The sequence below is a fragment of the Paramisgurnus dabryanus genome, chromosome 12, assembly GCF_030506205.2.
Source record: "Paramisgurnus dabryanus chromosome 12, PD_genome_1.1, whole genome shotgun sequence".
Classification (NCBI taxonomy): Eukaryota; Metazoa; Chordata; class Actinopteri; order Cypriniformes; family Cobitidae; genus Paramisgurnus; species Paramisgurnus dabryanus.
Window position 1 is genome coordinate 15897229 of NC_133348.1, and position 26921 is coordinate 15924149.

Here is a 26921-nt window from a genome sequence, read left to right on the forward strand (position 1 = left end):
GTGTGTGAAATTCTAGTCAGCGAGACATTCATGTGGAAATTCGCATCATGGGAGGGGTTTCCTGTAATCAAGTCACTACTAGAACAAGCTCCTGATTGGTTAGTGCGGTGCGTTTTTCCGCCAAAGTTCAAATTTTTCAACTCACGCGTTTCCCATGGCAAATGAGGCGAATTCACATGTACCGCGCGATGCTAAATTCGCACTGCGAGACCTCCAGACACGCGTCAATGCGTCTTCACATTGACTTAGGATTGAACTCACTTGCGCTTGATGCCTCTACCGTGGCTGGTGTTAACGCAGCATTAGCATTCCTGAAAAATGCTACAAAATGCCTAAAAAGGACACTAATTGTACCAGTTGTGTTAATTGTATCTTGAAAGGGTTTACAAAAATCACAGCTTTCCAATGATATGTGACATGTTTAGCTTTTTGAGTTGTTGTATGTCATAATATATATATAACTTATAAAAACAAGTTGAAATTGTTTAACTTAATTTGTTAAGTTTAAGTAACATTAAAATCAGTGGCGACTCGTGACTGCTCTTCCGAAGGGCGCAATTTTAAAATATGTGGTCGTAGGGTCATGTGTGTTGCTCTTGTTGTCAAAATAAGTGCCTGCTGCACACGCATCAAAACTGTTTATGATAAAAAAGATGTTCACAAAATACACGCAAGACACTCCCTTAACAGTAAACTCTGATTACGCATGAGATTATGCGAGTATCTGGCAAACGCGAGCATCTCTTTAATCATAAACCCTTTAGATGCGTCTGCAACAGGCACTTATTTTGACAAAACACGTGACGCGCAGAACACATATTTTTAAATTACGAACCACACACATGTCGGGCTACATACATGTTGTGACGAACTTCGCATCGTGCGCCCTTGAAAAAAGAAGTCACCGGTCGCCACTGATAAAAAATATATGTTGATTTTATATTATTTTTTACAGATAAAGTATAGAATATTTAAATCAGAATATAGACCTCAGAAATTAATGTACACGTAAATGTAAAAGAGGTTAATGCGCATAAACACCAATAAGCACATCCAGACAAGCAAAGGTTTATTGTATGAAAAAGAGCGCCGACCTTGTGGGTGGATGAGGAAATACATGTATACACATTCACATACTGTACAGTTAGTTAATAGATGTCAAAGGAGTGAACCATGCCCACAGCACTGTCAGCACGAAGCAAGCAAAACATATACAGTATCTCACAACATACACTGGATGCAAATGACTCACGCTTACTTTCTGGCGGAACGCGGTCTTTGTGAGGGCAACCAGACAAACTTCGATGGTGGGGATACAGTCCAGTGACATGACCTGTGCCGTCACAACCTGGGGTGGGACACTTGCTTTCTTTTTTCTCTCCCCTTGATTCTGCAAACAAAAAACGATATTGGCATATCCCATTACAATCACAGTAACCAAATCCCATCAACCTGCTGGATTGTTTGTGATAACATTTACACTCCCGTTACAGCTATTTTCAAACACTGAGGCAGTTGCTTGGAAATTTGACACAGGATTAGGAATATACCCCAGTGACACTTGCGGGGACAGTGATGAATAAGATGTGTGTTGTGTAAATCTGGCTTATCAACTAAGTATGGAATTCTGTGCCTTTGGATAATTTGGGGAATTCTTTGTGATGCAATGCAATTAGTTTAAAATGCTTGCACAGAAAAAGATATTGTAGAATTATTTGTGTTGAGATGGGCAGAGAATTGTGTAAAACTGATATATAAGCAATATATACATAATCATATGAACTTATCTGGGGGTGATTATTTCCACTATACTTAAGTCTACATTGTAAAAAGTGGTAGCATGCTAATATCCTAAAGATCTGTTTCTACTTATCAAAATGCCTTTTATTGGTGTCAGAAAAAGTGGTCAAAATGGTCCCAAGCTGTCATTGGGGCAGTATTCTTTAAAAATATCCTAATATATACCATATGTATACATTTGATACCAGTATGTACCTTTGAGGAAATAATATAAACCTTTTTGGTACCAGTATACACCTCTGAGGTACCAAGATGAATTCTTTAGGTGCAAAGGTGTATGTTTTAAAAGGGTACCGCCCTAGTTACAGCTGTTCTTCGAAAAAAAAGACAATATCTTCTTGACAGTGTAATCTAGTCATATTATTTAATTAAAATCATTTAATTCATAATTTTTATAATTAATAATTTTATTTGAGAAAATAATTCTGTTAAATCAGATGTTATCACATGACTCACACGATACATATATTTTTTTTTTAGGTTATCTGATAAGCATTTTTAAAACCAATCATTAAATCCATTTACTACTTTAAACCATTAACTAAGACTCATTAATGAAGAAACCTGCTGTAGTTCACCCACTTCTATTGCCCAGTTAAAAGTTAGTTGTTTTGTAAAATTTGCATTAACATTAAAGTGGCAGGAAAAACTGCTGTAGCATATCTTTATAGGACAAGCATTGTCATACATACAAGCAATGCAGACATGCAAAACTGCACTCTAAAATTAAATTAATTAAAATATAATCTTTACACCTTAAAAGTCTTCCATCCCAAATGTTTATCCTATTGCATATAATTAATAAATTAATGCAAAAATGCACAATATAATACACATAAAATGTAATATGTCTTTGGTTATTTTAATTTAAATATCCTCTTCTAAACTGTACAAATTTCTTCTTGTAAAAAGACAACAAGCAACAGCACCTGAGCTTATCTACTTCAAACGATTCTGGATAAGTGCTTTCTTTAGCTTCTACAATTATTTTTAATAAAAGCAATAAGGGAAGCCAGCAAATGAATGTAAAAAGCCATCATAAAGCACCCACGGGCTGTTCTGGAAATGCAGTCCCTAGAAATTGAACCTGCCATGACCTTGGCATTGCTATTATCATCATCTACCTCTCCAGCTATACAAGAACACATTGCTAATAACCTTCCCTTATTTATTAGCCAAAAGTGACTGCTGTTAAACTCCAACAAATAATGTTTCCTGTCAATCAGAACACGGAGATCACTTGACATGTTTAAAAGCTACGCTCCAATAATTATCACCAAGAAAAGTTTCTGGAGACAAGGTGTGAAATCTAGTGTAATTTTATAATTACTCAACCCTATGAGCGTACCAGGGCTTGCTGTGGTTTTGCACTGAAAATAACCGAAAACAGCTCTACGATGGGCAGCACAGAGGTGCTATCTCAAATGGAAAATGTAGTGCAAATGGAAGTTATGGAGTAAATGGAAGGAAATGAAACATACAAAACAGCACTGAAAAAAAAAGATAAACCATTTAAAGCAGTACAAGCCAGAGAGTGTGGTATGGTTGTGTAAGTAAGGGTGATCTGAGGATCCCCAATGCCATCGCCACTGTGTGTTAAACGTGATACGGATACGCTGTTGTAGTTTCTGATGGGTAATAACTGCATGTATCAGAGAAGATGGCTCACTCCCATAGGTAGTGGGTGTGGATTGGGAAGGATTTGAACAAATAAGCCATGTATAGGATCCAATGCATGAGATTTGCTTTCCTAACAGGCCATGCAGATCGCCATTATTCATGCCTGACAAGGTAAGGCTCTGATGTTACCATACCAGCCTATTTTAGTGACGTAAGCTGTTGTCACTATGGAATGTGCTACCAGTGTGACCCGAGTGATTACAAAAAACCCAAAATTGTCCTCTTTAACCCTTAAGTACTGTTAATTAGAACTGCACTAATTTGCTGTTAGTGGACAAATTTGAGCTCTTTGTAATTTCCTTTATATTTTACAGAAATGTCATAAACAATTTTTATTTTTCATAAAGGTAAAAACGATAAAAAATGGTAAACATTTATTTGGTGATTTTCTGCTCAATTACCTCAACACGTTTACATTTATCTGAATGTAAAATAAGCACATTTTTAGTTTTCACCCAAATTCTTGCAAAAACATGATTTTGATAAAATCAAAATGAAATTGAAAATGAAATTTCATTCCATTAAATCACAGTTAAAAAATTAAAAATAAAAACAAATGTCACTTTTGTTTTTTGTGACATCTAATGGAATTAAAATAGTGATTACATAAAATATCAATGTAAATGTAACATAATGTAACATGCAAATGTTTTAATGAATGGCATTTTTATTTAAATTCAAATGCACTTGAGTTGTCTTTACGTTTTTGTGTTTGTTTTGTGATTGTGTGATTTAATTTGTTCTGCTATTTTGGCCAGGTCTCTCTTGAAAAAGAGATTCTATATCTCAATGAGACTTATCTGGTTAAATAAAGGTAACATAAAAATAAATAAAAAAATAAGCATTTTTTATGTTTTTTTTTATTTAAATTTTCATAAAAAAATTATTCCACTAATTAAAACACAGCGAATGACACCCCCCCCCCCCCCAATATGTCCCAATTTAGTCTTTTAGTGACATCTGGAATCAAAAGAGCATTTACATGTAATTGAAATGGCTATACTACTCACTGATTGCACAGGCTGAAATCTATAAACCAATGTCAGTTCTAGATTTTAAATAAGTTAAAATTGTTGTATTAAAAAAAATTGTAGGGTACAACAAAGATGCCATGTTATGCTAACAAACAAATCTGACAAGGAAAATACAAAGTAGTAGAAAGAAATCACTTACAGTATTTGCAGCAACAAACATCAAATTTCAAGTATGAGATCCAGGGTGTCTGCTACATTAGTAAACCTTGTTTAAATTAAAGTTAAGTAAAGTTAAGTGAACTTAACTTTAGCAATGTTTTATCTGGAGGCATCATTATATCTTGAAGTGGGACTTCGATCTATCTTTGATGTATGTGTGTGTGTGTTCTGCACAATAGCTGGTTGACAATTTATAAAAAAAATTGTTCAGTTATTGTCTTAATAAATTTTTGTTTATGTATGTGTGAGTACCTGTTTTTTATTTGACAAAATAATAAAAAAGCACTCTTATAAACTCTTTCATTTATTTGTTTGTGTATGTGTGTGTTTGTCTGTGCATGTACGGTTGTGTATGTGTGTGCGTTTGTGCAAATGTTGGTCACATTAAGGATTTTGTATAGGCTCACCCCTTCATTTATGTGTATGTATTATCTTTTAAATGGGCACAAAAAGCACATTAAGGAGTTTTTTATTTTCATTAACTATACATTGTTGAATGAAGTATAACTTTTTTGGGTGTGTTCAGGTGGCAAACTTAGGAAAAGTAGTTTTGTACCGATTATTTAAAAAACAAAATCATTTTGCCCAGATTTGTCCTCAACATCACTTGAGCGTTAAGCACAGTGATCCCATAGTCAATAATGTCATAGAGTAATGTACATGAAAAATTTTTGGACCAATGAAAAAACTAAAGTCTAATATATAAAATGAATAAGCTAGAATTTATTATGTTATTTGTAAGAACAAAGCTTACAATACAGGTATATGGTACACATAGCTTATCCATGATAAGTTTTAAAATGATTAAAAATGAAAATTATGTCATCATTAACTCAAACTCATGTAGTGAGTGAAATGTTTTTATACATTTCTTTGTTCTGATGAACACGAAGAAAGATATTTTGAGAAATGTCGTAATCAAACCGTTAGTGAAACCCATTTACTTCCATAGTATTCTTTTTTCCTACAACGAAAGTGAATAGGGCTCACAAACGGTTTGGTTACAAACATTCCTTAAAATATCTTCCTTCGTGTTCATCAGAACAAAGAAATGTATACAGGTTTGTAAAAACATAAGAGTGGGTAAATGATGACAGAATTTTTATTTTTGGGTAAACTATCCCTTTAACTAATCATCACACTTTAACTTCCTCTTTCAAACAGCGATACGGGGCCAAGCACCTTCAGCGCAATGATAGGAGCATTTCGGCATATTTTTTTAAACTAAAATAAGTCTGTTCACCCAGCAAGTATTAATTAACCTTAACGCTGCAATATATTTTAGTGTGATAACTTCTAGAAAATAATATTCATTTTCGAAGGATCTCTCTTCGTGCACGTACATTCCTCAAACCCAAAAAGTGAAGGGAAATTATACACTGGAATCTTTGCTGAAAAAATAAGATCTCATTAGATGTTTTATTTTTACCTTTAGGGTAATATGCTCTTTTAGCACCATCGTGATGGAGTCGGGCCTTGCGTTCTTCTGCACTACTGCTCTGCCTTGGGCTGTGCTCTCCATGAAGTCGCTGATTGTCCCTTCGAGCCACCATCTGTTCCGATGCCATTCTGTCTCGCATAACCTTGGCACGCTCCGATTCGAGAGCAATGGCCTTTTCCAGCAGGGACAGGTTGCCTTTAGTCATGTCGAAAGCTTCATCCGAACGTTCAGAGGCCACCGACGTAGTGTCCTCATCCCCTTCCTGGGCGCAGCTGGAGGGGTAGCCCCTGGAAGATGGGCTGAGTTGCTCCTCAAGCTTCATCAGGTTGACCATATCTGAGTAGTTCCTCTCGAGGGGTCTCTGTTGCTCCAATTGGCAGCTGTCATACCTGGGCATGTGATGCATTGGATGCTGGGGTTGATGCTGATGATGTTCATTGTGGTGCTGCATTTGGTGCTCCATCATGGGTCGCTCAGACGGTTGGGTTTCGCTGAGTTTGCGGGCCAAATCGAAGCATTGGTTGCGCAGACACTCCAGGCTGCTTAGGCACACCTCCTCCTCGCTCTCCTCCGCCTGGCCTCGGCCATTAGTGTGGCTAGCCACACCGGCGTCCACCGATGAGGCGTCTGGGTATGTCTCATCAGGCAGCACCGCCCCGTGGCCCTGAGCCAGGAGTTTCAGGGAGTCCACTGTCTCACGCACCACATCGCTATCCAGGTCGACACTCAGCTCTCCTTTGTGACCTCCGTGTTCACTCCCATCATCATCGTCTTCGTCATCATCCTCACCTGCACTGTTGGAGGAGTTGCTGTTCATCTCTGACTCGGTCATGGCCTGATAGGCGGCATCCTCTGCTATTTTGCCCAGGTTCAGCAGAGACTTGGCCACTAGCTCATCGTAATTCTCATACTCCTCATTGTTCACGTTGTTGTTATTGTCCTTCTCAATGATTTGATTGGATTTTGATTGTCCACCACTTGTATAATTGTCTTCTGTGGAGAAAGAAAAAATTTAAGCAAATTTTTACACAGCTTCTAAAACCAACAGCTTAAAAAACTTTCTTGAAGATGTGGCACACTTGTCAGCCTACAGTATAAAAACAAGGGGCCTGTCTAACAGTATGCCTCGATAAATTCTCAAACGAAATGTCAGGCCTCTGTAATCTGAATCAGCTTGAACACTATTATTATGAAAATGTAATGTCTCATGAATGATAGCACTGATGCAGCAAATCTACAACAAATGCCATGCTATGGTTTCATGTACAGCTTGAAGACACAGGTAAGAATTTTTTCAAAAACATCATATGCATTATAGCAAGACGGTAAATGCTAGTGAATATAAATAAATATGCCAGTGAAATATATACAGATATACTGTAAACAACACATAAATCACTGCACAGGATTATTTAGACTCCATTCAATGCTTCATTACATGTAAGCAGCACAGGCTGTGCATATTTTTTCAATACGGAAGAGATTTAAGTGTTGCTAGTATTTGGGACAGAGGCGGATGAGACTGCTGGGATAAGCAGAGGATGAGATGCTCTGTTTCTGGAGCCAGAAATATCCTCAAGAGGAGACCATTCCACTAGGGAGGGGGCGGGGTGGGGGAGCGAGTGTATTTGACACCTCCTGGAACGGCGGTGTGCATGTGCGGAGGGGGGCCAAAGTTAATAACTCAGAGAGCTTCTTCTCTCCATTACTCCGGGAGCACTGTCACAAGCGATTGAGGACACCAGAGAACGGGGGTGAGACGCATACTAAGGAAGCAGTCACATCTGCTTTCGCTCAGTTTTGAATGGGGGCTGGATCGTTCCTTGCAGTAAAATCTACATTAATTAGAATGCTGAGGGTTGAAGTTTCTCTACAGGAATGTACTTTATGCAGATTCCATTGTGATTCAGCAAGCACATTAACAACTTGAAACTAAAATGGGCAATTTAAGAAATGCATCAGATGTAATAATACTCACTAATGATGATCGCATATTCTATTCTTGAACTGGATTTCAATTATACTGTTGACCTACAATAAGCTGCCCTTGATTCATTTTTTCATAAGGCATTCTGTACGCAACCAAACATTTTTTTATTCATAACATTCTGTTGACCTCTCTCTTTGAAAATCCATTTCTGTGTAAATGCTATATAAAAATTAGGTTTCAATGTTTCAAGAGCAGATCAAGTGTCCAGCGCTTATGCAATCACTTAGAGAGAATATCCCTTACCTTGCTGATGACTTTGATTTTCATAGTAGTCATCTTCCTCATGCTCATCTTCATCTTCTTCGTCTTCCTGCTCCTCGTCTTCATCCTGCTCTTCGTCATCCCCATCCTCCTCCACCACCTCCTCGTCCTCTTCTACTTCTTCCTCCATCTGCTCTACCTCTTCTCTCTCCACTTCCCCATCCTCCTCTTCCTCATCTTGTTCCTCGTTGTCATCCGAGCACTCCTCTTCTTCATCATCCCCCTCTTCTTCCTCTTCCTCTATTTCTTCCTGTTCCCTCTCTTCTCCTTCCTCCATGGCCTCTGGCTCATAACTTTCGTACATAGAGGGCTCTCCATCAGTCATGGTTAGAAATGGACGCCGTTTGGAAGCTGGCTCCTGTGGAGGTTTCTCTTGGGTTTTTCTTTTCTTAGCCAATGGGCATCCGTAAACACTGCAAAGAAATATACAAAGGAAAACAAAAACCAAGAGAATTACACTCAACGGTTTTGAAAAATTACCTTGAATGTCTGAGGAGTGTCTGAGCCAAAGCTCAGCCCTCAGAGATAAAAATTATTAGAATTGTTTAAGACATAACAAAGCATTAATAACCACTGGCACATTTATTCATATAAATGAATGTGCTGCTTGAACTCCAGTCCCATAAGACAGTGCGTTTCCTAAACCGCCCAAGCTCATTTACGAGACACATCTTCCAAAATATAAACAAGGCAAAGCTCATTCCAGCCCTAGCCCTCAATTACACAAATCCCATAATAATCATTAGCTGTTGAGAAATTCCACTTTAATTGCACTAAAACAGCATGTGAAATTGTAAGTAATTTGAATGTGGCATCTATTGAATAATTCAATTTTTAAACAAAAAGGTTTATTTAGTTCTGGTGTGGGGAGGATTGACCTCAGGCAAAGCTACATTTCAGGGAGAATACATTTTTATTTCTTTGGGCACAAAACTTTTGACTAATTCAATGATTTGGTGATCTTTGATGATGTGAAATATGTGGGAAAAAGGGAAAGTGTTGTTAACATGGTAATGGTGAATGTTATTTAGCACCTGGGTGCAATTATTATTGAATTACTGAAGCAAAAATTAAAAAATGTATGCATACTGTAGAGCTGTCCGTGTCACGTACAATGAATTGCAGTTTAAAACGATAACATTCAGATTTTTTGTTTGTTAATGGTTGTTTTGTTTTTAGTCATTTTGTTTAGTCATATGTATAAAAAAGCCATATGAATATATGTATACCTGAGACTAGAAAATGATTTAAATTTTGGTCAAATGTATCGTCAATCACATACGTTTTCTCACTGACACGCCCTCAAAATCAGAAACGCTCTGCCTTTTTCCATGTTTAAGTGCTATATGTGGGTCCTCAGTGCTTGTATCAACCTAGAAAATGTGAATAAGATCAACCCAGTAACTTAGTATTGGTAAACCATTCTCTGCAAGGCTGTAAAAAATAGTTCATTGAAATTTGGCTCCCCTTGTGATGTCAGAAGGGGATAATACCGCCCCTTAATCTGCACTATCCAACCATGGCACCGCTATTAAGGGCAGAGATCAACTCATTTGCATTTAAAAAGGACACATAAAAACGGCACATTTTTACTCACACCTACAAAGTGGCAATTTTAACATGCTACAGTATAATAAATTATCTATATTGTATTTTGAGCTAGAACTTCACATACATACTCTAAAGACACCAAAGATTTAAACGTCATCTTAAAAACTCTTATGAAATGTCCCCTTTAGAAAATATCCAGAGTTTCCCACTAGTTTTAACGTCTTTGTGTGGCATTTACGTGCGCTCAATATCGTAAATACGATGTCTTGAAAGCACCATTAATACCGTACAGCGTCCTCACATTTTTAGGAGCAAAACAGACGAATTTTATACTTCAAAACCCGTAAAGTAGGTAAACATGTGTGAGTTGACTAGTAGTCTGTCACGTGATATAACGCAAGCGCTACCTACTTGTCGCTGTGGCGCAGTTTCGGTAACTCACAGATACGGATGTGTGTCATTTTAAGGAGATAATCTCGTAATTCTGGTAAGAGACTGTTGATGAACTCGCGAACTCGTTGACGTTTTCTTCTGTCGCGGTGGTTACAGGTGTTATTCACAGTTATCGCGGGAATTAATACAGAGACTTGACTTCGATACTGTCCGTTAATCGGAAGACTGCAGGCTGCATACGTCATACGTGTGGACAAATAGCTGTCTGCGTTTTACCGTATTTCTCGAGATAAACTGCATTACTCATGTGTTAAGCTCATTTGGTAGAGCATTGTGTCAGCAGCACAGAAGATATGGGTTCATTTTCTTGGTGTGGATTGGAAGGGAGTTCTAGGCGATTCTGTTTCAAACCATGCAAAGGTTTGTCATGTGTATTAACAGGTCACGTGTTAGTACTTGTTTTGTGACTGGATATGAGTAGGCTATAAACCATTTCAAAAGATGTAAACAACACTGGTCCAGAAGCACTTCCTGTTTCAGTTTTTTAACACTAGATAAACGTTAGGATAAAATACAACCAACTGAACACATAGAACTGAGTCAAAAAGTTAAACATCTATCGATAATGATATATGTGTGAAATAAAAAAAAACAGTCACAAACTGAAACAGGAAGTGCTTCTGGACCAGTGTTGTTTACATCTTTTGAAATGGTCTATATCATATCATGAAGAAGAAGCATAAGCATACAAATATGTATACCTATTAAAAATATGTATCATTTTTGGCTACTGACAATAAGTGTTGTAGCTATGATATTTTGGCAACTGTTTCCTAAAATATCTTAAACTTGTCTAATAGATGCCTATTCTTCTCTTTATCGTTTTATTTGTTTAAAGCAGGTGCTGGATATAGAGATTGCGCTATGTGCTTGTGTGTTGTGCGGGCAGGCAGCCAGCATCGTCTGTGTGGGTGAGAGCGTTCGCGAATGACTCGGAATGACCTTGGACACCTTCGCGTTTCCCACTGGCAGGCCACGCCAATTAAAATTCCACAGGTAATTAAACCACATTTGAATATGGGAGCGGTGGAGGCAGGCTTTGAGTGGGACTAAGGTAATTACGGCCGTGAGAGAGAGAGAGAGAGAGAGAGAGAGAGAGAGAGAGAGAGAGAGAGAGAGAGAGAGAGAGAGAGAGAGAGAGAGAGAGAGAGAGAGAGAGAGAAAGATCTGCGAGCCTTTCAGAACTGCCGGGAAAAATAATGACTTCAGTCAGACATTTCCTGGTGGACAAATCCTCTGATGGACTTAACTAATACGAGAAATTTCCAAAATATTAGCTTGGGTCTATTCCATTCGATAATTTAGTATAAATATTGCCCTCGTAGTGGTGAAATGATGACTGACTGAGAATATTATTTTTGTTTTTGTTTCGGAAGCCACCAAATCATTTTTAATTAAATGTCTTCAGATAGCCATTCAATTACAATGAGAGACCTCAGATTATGCAACAAAAGTGTTTCCTCTTTAGTTTTAATTGGCCTGAATACCAAGGGCATGTTCAAGCAGTAGTCTGTTGTTGATTCTACCTTGCATGGCACCAGGCACATTCTTACAGTCTGTATCACTATAGGGCCAAATTCAGAAGCTACAGCTGGCTGTTCGTGTTTGAGTTGCCATAGGAGCACGCGGCTCCTCTGTGCTCCTACACTGCAGCATCCACAGGCATGCGTGGCAAGGCGCTGTCACCATGGTGATCTCCCCCTCAGGAGTGGGATTTGCCATTTGAGCAGACAGACAGAGCGAGAGAGAGAAAGAGAGAGAGAGATATCAGTGATTCTGAGCCTGACAGACATCTCCCCTCTACCCTCCCTTCATTCTGCAACCTCCCAAAAAGCAGAACAAAGGAGGTGCTGGTGTTGTGCATTCTGCAGGGCTCTGTCTGTCTCTGCAGCTCACTGCTCTTCTCTGTCACTGCGGAGCCCGGTCCCCCTCTGCCTCAAAACAGTGTATACAATCACACCACCACACGCGCGCACAGTCAGGCTGTTTGTGGCGATTATGTCCTTGGCGGTTCAATTTACCGCAGAGACTTGTAAAGTTTGACCCTGGAAGAGGGTTTTAAATCTCAGCGTGGTCTTTGGAGGCATAAGATACGACTGCCATTCACGCAGGTTTGGATCTCAATGAGATATCGGATGGCTGAACGTGACAAACAGACAGAGCGGAAGCTTTTCTCTGGTCGCCGCTTTAAGCCGGAGGTCTGTGGTCTACGGGACTCATCCAAAGGGAAAAGCCCTTTAATGTTCCAATGGTTCCAAGATGTGTTACATGGGTTAAAATCACATAGACACACGGATACATAATTCACCAGGATTTAGCTTGGATAGGGTTTAGCACTGTCTGACTACAGTACTGGAAAGATGAAAATATCTCACTCATAGCCACTTCTAGATAACAAACAAGCCCATATAGCAAAGATCATTTAAATTGACTTGCATATCCGAAAGACTGCAGACTGAACCCCCCCCCCCACCAAAAACCGAGAGTGAGAAAGGACAAAACTGCATTTGCCACCCACACAGTCCAGAACCCATCTGTTTGCATGCTGATGGTGAGTTACCGGCACACAAATATAATTTCTCCCTGCTACATAGAATTAAGGTGTAGAGTAAATTATGGCCTACGGATATAAATGAATGCCGTCTATAGGCATCCATCATGCTAAATATCAGTAAACTCCTGAGAAAGTAGAATACATCATCAGCCTTGTTTCAACACTGGAACGTTTGTGGTCATATTCGCATTGACTTTCATACAGCCCCAAAGACGTGAATGTCGATAAAACACTCCATTAGAATAAATTGCATATTAGACGTCAGTGGCTTGGCTTCTAAATAACCGATGAACAGACCCATATTTTTTGACCTCAGAAAAATAGTTTACTGCACGTTTTAAAAGTGGCTCTATTTCATCAGAATAATGCTAAAATCAGTCAGTCAGTCGCAACTCTTCTCGCTTTTTAGATGTTATTTAATGAATGAATGTCATTTTTATGAATGGCGTTTTGTGGCAGAACCGAACAGATGTTTGAGAGCAAAGACGAATGGCGTAACTCTCTAATAAATTTTCCTTTTTTTGCAGCAAGTCGACTCACTAAAATATAAATGAGTTTTTTATAGTCATTCGAGCTGTTTCTCAACACAAACAATGTGTTGGTTTAAAGAAATAAACTATTGGGCTGTGTGCCCTGGCCAGTATCCCACTTAAGCTATATCTGGCCTCTGATTCAAACCATATACTTTAATAGCTAAATAACTTTTCTTCTCAGCTCATTACTAAAAAAAAGAATGCACTCGCTTGTCAAATTAAAGAATTATGCTCATTATTAAAAATATATGTTGTTCTTCATTAGCATTTATAAATTGCTGTATATGTTAATTCTTTATGGTCTCTACCACAAGCTTTTTTCCTTCTTTGGCCATGTTTTAGTCCTTTTACACTTGACATTTTCTCTTACAGAACATTTGAAATTCAACATCCGCATTGTCTCTTTGTTTTTTTCTGGTGGGAGATAATACAATGGTGAATGAAAGAGTCTGGCATAAAACCTGTGCACCGTGGCTACCACAAAGGAGGAGAGGCCAGACGCTCGTAGAGCAGAAACGAAGGCAAGGTGCTATATTGAGAAAAAAGGGAGAGAGAGAGAAATAGAGAGAGCGAGCGAGTATGCGACTACACTATTTTCTGGCCCCTGCCACCAGCTCTTGGCTCAGTTCCCATTCTTTTAGTGAGTGCTACCTGTCAAGCCCTGAATTATACAGCCCTGGGCTTCAGTCTACGTGAGTCATCCATCAGAAAGGGAGGAGGAGAAGGGAGGCTGGATGGAGGAGAAGAGGGGAATGAGAGAGGGATGAAAAAAGAACCGCAGAAACGGAAAGGTAGAGGAACAAAGAGCCAGGATGTGAGGAAGAGAACAAGGAGGTGGAGCTGGGAGAGAAATCGAAAATAGGAAAGTGGAACGAGAGCGAGAGAGAGAGACGTGGATGGAGAGTAGGAGAAGAGAAAGAGAGAGAAAGGGTACTAAACATGAATGCAATTACCAAACCCTGTTAAAATCATAGAAGTCACACCTGCATTGACACATCCTCTTGTTAAAAGGCTCAGCATTCGCTCATATGGCTTCATTAAAAAAACTGAATGAGCAGACAACATGTTTTCAGGTAGAATAGGTATTACATAGGGAGTAAAGCTGGATTTTTCAGATGGAAGAAAAATGGCACATTAAAAGATACTTCGCTGTACACGTGCTCTTTCTAACATTTTACATGCAGAGGATGCACAGCAGGCTTGCATGAATGCAGCACCGTTTACCCATTGTGTGTGTATAGATTTCATTGTCGGTTAAAGGGGATGTGCATATTTTTTTATGTTAAAACACTTTCTTCACTTTTCCTGGATAGTTTAAACACTGGCTTTGTGGTGCTGTCAAAACATTGGTTTGTTTCTTTGAGCATCTCGACCAGCCCGACACGTAAACACTGACTGAACCAATGGATTTGAGTTTGGATGGGATTTTCTTTATTTTACTTACAATAAATGGTAACATTTTACTTTGAGGTGTGTTCATACTTGACATCTTCATAATCAAGACATGACACGTGCCATGAGCATGAAGGAGATTTTATGCACGTATTTGTCATTAAGTGTCATTTGTTCAATGATGTAATTTTTAAAAGAAAATATGACATTGTTTGAGATGTCTTTGTTATACAACTTCACAATACCAAGGCAACATAACTGACCACTTTTTAACAGTGATACAAATTGAATTTGTCATTATAATGTCATTAAGTGTTACTCTTTATTTTTTTATAATACAAATATATGACATAGTATCAACACTTAATATATTTGTATAACAGCGTCATTAATATTTTTATTGACCTCAGCTACAGTGGTAAAAATATAATATAATCTGTCATATATTTGTATAACAGCGTCATTAATATTTCCTTGACCTCAACTACAGTGATATATATATATAATCTTTCATTTAAATGTCATTAAGTGTTAATACTCTGTCATATATTTGTATAACAGCGTCATTAATATTTACTTGACCTCAGCTACAGTGGTAAAAATATAATATAATCTGTCATATATTTGTATAACAGCATCATTAATATTTTTCTTGACCTCAACTACAGTGGTAAAAATATAATATAATCTGTCATATATTTGTATAACGGCGTCATTAATATTTTTCTTGACCTCAACTATAGTGATAAAAATATAATCTTTCATTTAAATGTGATTAAGTGTTAATACTCTGTCATATATTTGTATAACAGCGTCATTAATATTTTCCTTGACCTCAACTACAGTGATAAAAATATAATCTTTCATTTAAATGTGATTAAGTGTTAATACGAAAATAGAGATGAGGCCATATTACTACCTCAAATGTACATAATATTACCAAATGCATACATATAAGTACCTATTTTTAAAGGGTACCGTCCCAGTGCCAGCTTTTTATACCTTTATCTATAAGTGAATGATTATTTATACCGTAATCATGTTGAATATTTTTACAAACGAATAGTATAACATTACCCCATATAGTTGTCGAACAGTCATAAAAAGTAAGTTCAGTCTATAAAGTGAAGCTTCACCAGAGGGGTGCAGACCTACAAGATGAAACTAGACTCACCTGAGTGAAAAAGTCTAATGTACACGATTTTCAGTAATGTCTTGCCCTGGGAGCCCATCTTCATAAATGTATGCACAATGTATACGTTACATTAGTTCACAACCCCATCATAACGGCTATACATTATGGGCGTGAACCTCTGCCGAGATATATACCAAGTCTTTGCCGCAGGAGACAAGCGCTGTTATTGTTTTGTCATCATTACTTTTTAATGGAGTGGTAAGGGGTGGCAGATGCTGCATAGCCTGCACAGGTAACGCAGTGTCCTCATTATAACCCTGCCGTTCCCACAATGCCCCCTAAATGCTAGTATGCTCTGAAAGCACAGTCGGAACACCGTTCGCTCCCCATCCTCTCATTTTGGGGTAATTCATCACTCTCTCGCCCTTTCTTTGCCTTTACACTGAGAGGTCTGTTGGAGGTACCATTTGTCTGTAGCAAAAATGCAATTCTGGTTGGTGGTTCAAAGGCTTGGCTGATGGGGTGACACAGCAGACATATCCATCAATCTTTTCTGTTCTGCTTCTCTTTCTTCTGAGGTACAGTAAACAGCATAAAGAGAAGAGGCGTGTCGTATAAGTGGAACAGGCTAAGAGAGCGCATTTGACAACAGTTGTCAAATCTGAGACTGCTACTTTCGTAGCAATGCCAAGAAATTGGTGTCAAACCCCTAGATATATTAAAAAACACTTAACCTACTTCTCTTTAGAAAATAAGCTTCAACTTATCTCTGTGTTAAAGTATAAACAATAATTATCTTAGGTTGCCTGCAAGTCGAATGGTATCATTTGTATTCCTTTTGTCCTCAAAAATACTTTTCGTCAAAGAGAGAACAAACAGCACTCTCTTAGTAAGTTGTCTGGCAAGCTGGTTACAATATTAATGATGCCGCACCTATCAGATAGCCTCCACATCCTGGCGTATGCCAATGAGAGCATACGAAATGTTCTTGCCAGTTTTAAGTCAAAACTGATACTTTCAAAAGGGTAAAGATGCTAATGCTGAGAGATGGACTGCTACAAGGTACTCAAGGTACTCAGCAGAGCTCTTGGTTTAAGCATCCAGGCTTTTTTTAATCAAAATAGCTGCTGCACTCCAAAAAACATCACGCTTCATTATAGTTAACACTAGAGTCAGTATGTTGTATTTTCACATCTTTTAACAGCAGCCTTACAGTTTTTGGCTGGAAAAGGATGTACAAATGCAGGCCTAATTCAAATTCAATTTACTTAATGTTCATTCCTGTTCTGTGATAGTAGACATTTAGCAAGACGAGCAAAAAAAGGACTTCCAGATGAGTGGGCACAGATTTCATTTCTGCTCAGTGTATGAGGGAGACATGAGAGGTCATTTCTTACCTCCTGTGTCTGGCGTATTTGCCACTGACATGTCCACTGCCATCACACCCTGGTGTGGGACAGCTGCAGACAAGAGGAATAATTAATACAAGGCTGACGTCACACAGACGTAAGCACATATGCAGACAGACACGCAAATAGACACATACTCTTTCTTGCTGACTATGTTTCAAGCGTGGCACATCAGCCTGTATTACAGATTTAGACAGCATCCTCCAGGCCTATGACTCACCAGGCTCCATATTTCATATTGCATATCATTCTCTCTGTCTTTTCCGTTTAAGTCCACAGTCAGGTAATAGCCACGAAGGAAAACTTTGGGGTGGTTTTACACCAAGAAGGGTTAATTCTGGATGAATTTTTCCTTTCTTGATTCTAAATAGTATTTTACATTTAAGTTAACACTATTGTAAGTTCAGTCAACATTGTATAAGCATCAAGCTAATTTTAAACTAGGAAATTGGGTAGGACTAGGAACATATGTAGCCTAGCTCAAGAATTGCATTTTCCCTAGATGATGTTGGCTAGGGATCTTGGTGTCTGATCAAGCTAGTGACCCATCAGTGAGTGCAACTGGTGTTCACGATGGCTGTAGCTACAGGCCTGGACCTGCTGATAAAGCAGATTGCCCTGATTATTGGGAAGGAGAGAGAGAGAAAGAACAGGGATTCGGGCCAGTACCATAATAAATACAACACGATAGAGAGCTGCCCGTGGTAAACCTGGTCATACCACAGCCACACACCCCAAACGTCCTTACCGCTGTCATTGTAATTGGCCACATAGCCACACAATACAAAAGCACCTTTTATAACAGCAGCGTATGCATTAAACCATCCTTAATGAGAAAAATACTGCCATTTACAAGGCTTGTACATTGTGCGTAAGGGAAAAAATGAAGGGGAAGGGGAAAAGTGAAGGGAACAGAATGAGTAAAACAAATCGCCACTCTGAAGAAAACCAGACCATTCGCTCTCATCGTGACGCATGATTTCATTAGGAGCGCAGGGATATTTACTAATACTAATTGGGAGAATCATATGTTCTCACTGAAGGCAATTACACTGAAAGGTCTATTAATAGGCTATGCCTGTAGTACATGCCATATTGGATAAATCACATCGAATAATATCAATTAGCAAAATTATGCTTGATGCCATCTTAAACGGAAATGTATACTGAGTCATACAGCTGTTTTCGTCTTAAAGATAGAAAGTGTAAGGCCAGATTGCATCTGTGACCAACCTGCTTCAAGCAAGTACTTTTTTTGTATATTTGAGTCTTTTGTGCTTATTCAAATGCAATGACACTCCACATTTTTTGAAAACATGCTCATTTTCCAGCTCCCCTAGAGTTAAACATTTGATTTTTACAGTTTTGAAATCCATTCAGATGATCTCCGGCTCTGGCGGTACCACTTTTAGCATAGCTTAGCATAATCCATTGAATCTGATTAGATCATTAGCATTGTGCCGAAAAATAACCAAAGAGTTTCAATATTTTTCTATTTAAAACTTTACTTTTCTGTATTGACATTGTGTACTAAGACCGAAGAAAATTTAAAGTTGCAATTTTCTAGGCCGATATGGCTAGGAACTATACTCTCATTCTGGCGTAATGACTTTGCTGCTGTAACATGGCTGCAGCAGGCGCCATGATATTACGCAGTGACCGAAAATAGTCCCCTAGGTAACTTTCAATAGCAGAGGACTATTTTCGGCCTTGTGTAATATCATTGCGCCTCTTGCAGCCATGTTACGGCAGAAAAGTCCTTGATTATTATGCCAGAATGAGAGTATAGTCCTAGCCAGTGTTGGGTAAGTTACTCAAAAAAAGTAATTAATTACTAGTTACTAATTACATCTTCAATCATGTAATTAGATTACTTTACAAATTACTCTCTCCAAAAAGTATTTAATTACTTATTAATTACTTTCTAAATCATATTTAGTACATGATACAAGGATAGGCTTGAAATGGCTCGAAGAAATAATATACAAAAGGACATCAATTATTCTGGTCCCACTTTAGGGTCCAGTTCTCTCTATTAACTAACTATTAACTACTTTTGCCTCAATATACTCCAACTACAGCTTATTAATACTAAAGAAGTTGTTAGTTTTAAGTATTGGTAGAAATGGGGAGGGTTAAGAATGTAGAATAAGGTTTTGCAGAGTCAGGCATTAATATGTGCTATTAAGTATTAATAAACAGCCAACATCTCATAAATATTTATGCTAATAATAATCAACCAGTTAATAATGAGAATTGTAAACTAAAACCATGTTGAATCCACTATTGTATTAGTACTATACATAATTGTTTTAGAGTCCATACAGAGTATTTAGTTACATCAGAAGTAACTGTAATTAGATTACAAGAAAAATAAGAGTAATCCCTTACTTTACTTTTTCAAAGGAAAAGTAATTAAATTACAGTAACTAATTACTTAGTAACTAGTTACACCCAACACTGGTCCTAGCCATATCTGCCTAGAAAACCGCAACTTTTAATTTTCTGTCGGTCTTAGTACACGATGTAACTACAGAAAAGTCAAGTTTTAAATAGTAAAATATTGATACTCCTTGGTTATTTTTGAGCGCGATGCTAATGGTCTAATCAGATTCAATGTATTATGCTAAGCTATGCTAAAAGTGGTACTGCCAGACCCGTAGATCGGCTGAATGGATTCCAAAACAGTAACAATCAAATGTTAAACTCTAGGGGAACTGGAAAATGAGCATATTTTCAAAAAAAGTAAAGTGTAATTTGTTTCCTGGTGTTATTGAAAACAAATGTTTGTCTTCATAATCGATTATCAGAATGTAATGACTTTCTGCATCTTTAACATGACTGACCGATGTTACCAAGACCTTCTTTTTAACCACCTGTTAAGTAATTTACAGTGGTTAAAAATCTCTCCTATAATTTGTTTTTCCGAAAATTACAGTTTTGCTCAATAATGAATCACATTAAAGCACTTCATGCAGACTTACCTGAACAGTTCCTGTGCGGCCTCCACGGCAACTGAAAAAAAATCACATTGATAACAATTAGTGAGATAACTCCGGCATCATAAAGACTTTACCAAAATGAACAGACCCATTGTCCAGGCTCAAAAGATTCATGCTGGACCTGTACAATCAATAGCCTGCAGTTATCATTACTGACGTCAATGAAAATTAGTGAAAGGCAATAAAAAGTCTTTTATTTTAAATAAAAATTTGTATTGAAAGTGGGGAAAATGGATTTAACTGTGAGAGACTTCAGCTAAAACCGTGTGAGTGCGTAATACCTCGCACACCTTTAGATCGTGTTCGATGGCGTTTCTCGGCCGCATCCACCTCCATCTGGGGAAAAGAATCAGCAATTAGTCTGACCTCCTGTCTACTATCTAAGCTACCGTAAAAGCCACGGTGTGCCCGGTGCTTCTTACGGTACTGTAAAAGGGCAATGATGTCTGCAGCATGAATGGTTATGGGAAAAAAATGAGTTGCATAATAGAAGGCTCATAAATAATAAAGAATATGTTTATTATAAAAAACACCGTCTGGGAAACCTTAGACAATGCCACACATTGATCATGTCACATGGTACATCGTAGCTGCAATGCATCACTAGTTCATATTGTTTGAAGATCTAGGGGCGGTTTCCCGGACAGGGATTAGGACTAAAATAAATGTAAGAGCTGTCCAATTTGAAAAAAACTTGAACTGACATATCTTCAAATAAATCAGTGCCCTTTGTTTTCTCAAAATGCACACACAAGTAATGTTTTTAGTAAGGCATGTTTGTTAAAATTAGTTATATTTCCTAATTAAACTAGTCCTGGCTTAAGCTAATCCCTGTCTGGGAAACCAGCCCTTAGTGTTTTAGTGCTACTGTATAATGAATTTGACAGTACATATCTTGTGTTCTTTATGTGTTCAGGAAACAAAACAAAAAAAACATTTACCCCACAAAACGTAAATCATTACAAAAAGTGGATATAATCAATTTATTGGTTTATTTCTATTTCATTGTAAGCCTTTCACTGGCTTAAAGTCCAAAGGTTCATTTATTATTTTGCCTTCCTTTTTCAGACACAGAGAAAGAAAATTCAATTAAGTAAACGACGTTGTGTCATTTGAATTGCGAGTCTGATTGGTCAGTTTAGTAACTGAGTTAATCACATTATACTGTAGGTCAAATTCTTGGTGAATCACTTTAGTTGAATTTATTCGGGATATATTTTAAGGAGGCTCATCTTCCCTTTCCTCCTCTCCTCTGATGGACAGGTCTGTCTCGACAGGTCTTGAGAATTGAGTTTACAGTCATGTGAGTTTGTCTGAGGCAGACTGTGGGTCCTTTCACACATGACAGTGAAGGCAGTTTGCTTTGTTGCCTTTAGCGGTAGTTTGTGCTACACGAACAAACACCACACACAACACTTACTAAAACATGAAGGTTGTAGAACAATGTAAGCTTAAATTTCTCTAATGTTGTTAAAAATTCTTATTATGGAGTTTAGGTACGGGTCAGGGGCATGAATATTTTTTATTGCAATTTTTTGCAATTAATTGTACTGAATTAGCACATTAAATTAGCAGCCCTAATGAACGAATCGTGTAAAGCGCATTACCTGAGATTTACTGGTTGATGGTGGGACAGGTGTATTTTCCGAGGAGCTCCTCCTGTGTGGTGCGATTAGACTGAATCTTCCGCAGCGTGTCCCTCAAAACTGTTCCTCAAAACTCATTTTCTGTTAGAGAAGAGAAATGCTTTTCACCGTCATTTGTCATAAATTGCAGTTAAGTGAAACCTGCAGACTGATGTACAGCGCATTTATTCTGAGAGACATACAGATGTCTGAAGCCATTGCGTGCCTCCATTATCACCGTGTCAGATCCAGGGGTAAAAAACAAAAACTGTCAGTATTCATTTATTTAAAAATATAATAAGTGACAGGTGCTGCTTTTAAAGTTTGGAAACATGTTACGTTCATAAGGAATAAAATCTGCCATTTTTTAAAGGTTTTGAGAGATTTTCATGCCTTTAGAAGGATTGTTATAAAAGGGGAATCACTGGGGAGTTTTTTGAACCCTATAAAATAATGAAGTGCAGGCACTTGATCCTATAAAAGCAATAAAATTTTAGCTATTAAATGTTCAGACTTGAATGTTTAACAGGTCATACAGAATACTTAAAAAACTATACTTTCCGTTCAGACACAAGACACAATTGAATACTTCACTATTCTCTCTGTCAGCAAGCTTACACTTTTTCTCATGTTCTTTCAAATCCTGTTAATGTGTGTGTGCTATAGTGCACTTGTGCGTTTCTCTCTTTTTGTATGTGTGTGTGTGTGCTTGCAAACGCGCAAGTATATTTCAGCACCAAGGCCAGCAACACAAACGATGCTCTCCAAATCCTAGAGCCGTGCATTGAAAGTCTTTCAATGAGTGCGTTTACATGCACAGAATAAGCGGATAACTATTAAAAATCTGCTTATTATAGAAAACTGTTTTCATGCGTTTACATGCAAATCAATAAGCCGGCTATGCAGTCAACTGCGTTTACATGGGACTTGAAGACTTATCAGTTTTCTCGCAGGCAGTGACGTCACCGCCTATAGTACATAATAGTCGATCAAAAAGCCGACGGCATATCTGTCTTAAGCTGTACTGTTGTATCTTTCCTCGTGTCTGCAGAACCTGTAAATGTAACATGAGCTTCTATTTTCACAGTTTCTCTGCCAACTGCTTTAGTCGAGCGGAGACTTTTATGCGTTACCTTGCGCTTACTTCCGCGTGTGACGTTTATCTTTCATACGCGGAGACATGCGCACATGGACAAAACCGTGAGAAAGCGGGTTAAGGTGTTTACATGCCATGCGAAATCGGCGTAATGAGCAAAAAACTACCTGTGCCGATCGGTTTTTGCTTACGCTGTTTATGGGCTTTCCCCGATTAAAGAAAACCGCTTTACGCGTTTACAAGACCCCACGTGTTATCAGTTTATTAAGCATAATCGGCGTAAGACTGTGCATGTAAACGCACTCAATGGCAGAAATTCAGTCTTTTCCTTAAAAAGACCGCTTTGTGCTTAACACCTTCTTATGTTTGCTTTGCACGTATGCGCTCGACCGCCCTCACGTTGCCCCTTTTTTTCGTTGATAAATCGCTCTAACGCTCACACTGGACCAATATGGGAAGCTCTTATCCGAACTTCACTTGGTCAAATCAAAGCATATGAGCTCCAGCTGTCCCCCGGTGGCAGCGAGCTGGCCCAGCTTGGCTTGTAATTGGGGAAAACACTATTTAGTATTCATGCCCAACACCCTTCTGTCTCATATAAAGTGGGACATACTGCTTGAAAATCTAATTCTCTCTCGCTCTCTCTATCTCACTGTGTCTACCTCACCCTCGCTCTCTGTTTTCCTCACTCACTCACTCATTCACTCACTCACTTTCTATCTCATTCCCTCTCTCTCTGTTAAATAAAGAAGTGCTGGCACTACCAGCAAGACTGCAATCCCATCTGAAACGCACAGTGTTCCCATGTGGATCCTGCAACAGACAGCTTCAAGTTCACCTAAGCTCACAGTTCATTATAGTAAATTATTAAAATGTTGATTATTTCAAGTCAAACAAACACCTATTTTGGATCAGGACAGTGTTCGATTGGCTACATATGAGGTCTAGCTGGAGATAGCATCAGCTCCACCAATAGGCCTAATCATCCTTCTTCCTGCAGCCGCCTCCTACCCCCCAAAAAATCTTCACGTGGGCATTCGTCTGGCAGGGCTGTTGTCACATCCCATTCATCTAAACATCGCTCCAGCTGCACAGCACCACTGTGAGCCTCTCCTCCCCCACAAAAGAGCGTGCATGTGTGTTTGTGTGATCGTGCATCACTTCCAATCATCAGGAACAGAGTGACCCAGTCAAAGAGACATGACCCTGCAACCCTCCAGGCTTGGCATGCAATCGCCGGAGCTAATTTTCCCTCCACCCACCCCAACATCACGCTACCGGACAGCCACAAAAGCACAGCACATAGAAATTTCGAATCTGCACTTTGTGTCACTGTACCAGTGGCCTTGAGATTGGTCTGGATTTATGTGGTGTGACTGGTCAGATTTGCTTGGCTGGTCGTTGCCTGGCCTAAATTCAGATGGCATCATGTCTACAATAGCCCTGAAACAATCACGTCACGAGACATTACATTATTCATTTCACATTCTCTCGCATTTAAAAAATGAAGGATGGGCGGACACCTGAGGTCCGTTATCCTGTTATTCGCTGGGCCGCACAATACTGTTATATTCAGTTAAGAGTCTAGACTTCTGCTCTAGCTTATCAGTTGGCGTGACTCACTCAGCATGATTGCAACGGTAATGCAAATTTGTCTTCGCGTGTGTGCGCGCATGTAATGCAGATGCCTGCATAGAGTCTAGCCAGAATTCCAATCACCACACAGAGCCGAGAGTGTGGGCTGCTTGCATTTTCCAGTCCTCATTTAGAATCCAAGCACACACACGCTGGAGCTCTTCATTATTAGCTACATGACTAGCCGTGAAGCCATAGGTTATAAGCAGAACGCGAGGAAGAAAAACTAGATCGGTCTGAAACCTCAACTACATTAGCCGTAATGGAGGCTATTTTGAGAATAGCTCCACCTTCAAAACATACGCTGGCACATCTCCCATCTTTGGGATGGCACCAGTGCTCTGAGGACATTTCTTGTAAGTTTCCTAATTTAAGTACTAATGGAAGTGGTCTTGATATGCCAGATGCAGCTAATCTACAAATGGCTCCGTGTTGAGGGCTCTCAGAGCTCGGAGTCTGACTCAACCCATATAGTGCACGGCATGGATGCAGTCCACGAATATACTCTTGTGCTAAACAACGTTGCGAGCCACTCTTCCACCCCAATGCACTCTATCGCATCATCATCAAAGGTAAAGCTGGAGAACAATGCCTCCATCTCTTTACCTCTCTCACTCAATCTCTCTCTCTCTCTCTCTCTCTCTCTCCAGGGGCCTCATTCTATGCTATCAGGCAGAGAAGAGCTTTAATTGCCCCTGCCTTTCTCAAGGCTTGCTTATGGAGAGAGAAACCCGTGCCATCGGGTCTTAATGATGCCTGGCAACCGCGTGGGATCCAACCAACACGTCGTCAATGGCAACGGAGGTGCCAGAAGTCCTCTTTTCGAGCGACGGGAAAAGCTGAAGGCTTCCTGAGACTTCACGTCCTCAGAGAGAGCGGAGCAGTTCAGCGGAAAATAGCTTTTGGCCCCTCAATCGACAACCTAGGTTGGTGCCAGGCCCGGAGGAGACGTGGGCACCCAGTCTGTCAGAAATGTCTGACAGAAAGACATCATGGTACCCATCAGAGTACACCAGCAATGACATGCTGACAGCAATTAATGGCTTTTCTTTGTGTTCGGTTTATAGTTTTTCTAATATTTAACACTTTTTTAGGATGTGTGGAAAATGCACTAATTTTAACCTTGTGAATTTACTTGACAAACACAGTAAATTATTTTTTATGGTTCACTCTTTCTCCATTTCTTAGTTGATATATTTTGTATTTGTTAACAGGACATTTTGGCAAGACATCAATGGATCCCATTTTTATTAAACAGTTATAGGTTTGATGAACAAATAATTGGACAAATCTAAGTGCAGAAGTCATCAGTATTTTCATCTTTTGTCCAGTAAAAATTTTTTATTTAGATAAAAACATTTTTTAAGGGTAAACAGACACTTTATCCTAATTTCACCCAGAATTTTTGGCATCTGTTTTATTTAACTAAAAAATAAAATGCTATTCAAAACAAAACCAAGCTAAACTGAATAATAATGATAATAAAAAGAAACCCAAAATAAGTACTAGCCTAAGCATTTTTCTAAAGAATTGCACACACACAAATCTCCATTAAATACAGAATAAATGCCATCCCATGACACCTAATGGAGGTGAAAATGTCATGATGAACTTTTGCAGCGCTTAGCTTGTTCACAATGCGGGGCACCTTGCAGCCTGATCTGACCGCTTTCACACCATACCTGCTAATTACATCTCCTCCTCTACAATACAGCAGCCCGCTGGGCACACCACGCCTTACCTCTGCAGCTGGTGAGCGGGTGTGTACCCGCGTGTGTTGGGGATAGCGTGCAACTCGGCCGGATTTACACACAGACAGGTGTGCTTCACACAGGGACCCGTGCACAGAAAGCCTGGCTAATCATATCTGCTAAAAAAGGAATGCTTCCAAAAACTGTCAATACAGCAACAGTCGACAGTTCCAGTACTTCTCACAACCAACCGACCTATTGGATGTCCAAACCCGATCGGTCTTCCCAGCTTTATTATTTTAGTGCAGCCCAAATGCATATTCGCTCCCATCTTTCTGAGGTCTGTGTGTCGGTGCAATGTGATTAGTTAGACGTACATTGCATAGGGCTCTATCTTCAGCTTTGTCGCCAGCAAATTCTAATCAGTGAATCAAATCAGTGCGGATTGAACTGAGATGGAGGGGAAATATGATTTTAATC

General features: G+C 38.9%; 1 protein-coding gene and 1 long non-coding RNA gene across 15 annotated transcripts in view; one reads left to right on the forward strand and one right to left on the reverse strand.

The window, feature by feature from the left end:
* The window catches only part of myt1la (myelin transcription factor 1-like, a), a 54934-nt gene that overhangs the window by 18368 nt on the left and 9645 nt on the right, over positions 1 to 26921 (reverse strand). For 4 of the 13 annotated variants that reach the window (XM_065255911.2, XM_065255909.2, XM_065255908.2 and 1 more), the window contains exons 2-8: positions 22002 to 22121; positions 20676 to 20730; positions 20377 to 20407; positions 17381 to 17443; positions 8348 to 8778; positions 6103 to 7107; positions 1259 to 1390 (exon numbers count right to left, since the gene is read on the reverse strand). In XM_065255911.2, coding sequence (XP_065111983.2) covers positions 1259 to 1390; positions 6103 to 7107; positions 8348 to 8778; positions 17381 to 17443; positions 20377 to 20407; positions 20676 to 20730 — 1717 coding nt within the window. In that variant the 5' untranslated portion in view covers positions 22002 to 22121. The other 9 variants (XM_065255910.2, XM_065255906.2, XM_073811416.1 and 6 more) reach the window with 8 other exon arrangements.
* The window catches only part of LOC135738755 (uncharacterized), a 63988-nt gene continuing 47412 nt past the window's right edge, over positions 10346 to 26921 (forward strand). For both annotated transcript variants that reach the window (XR_012334696.1, XR_010528770.2), the window contains exons 1-2: positions 10346 to 10729; positions 11211 to 11365. This is a non-coding gene — a long non-coding RNA (uncharacterized lncRNA). The remainder of the gene's footprint in view (positions 10730 to 11210; positions 11366 to 26921) is intronic.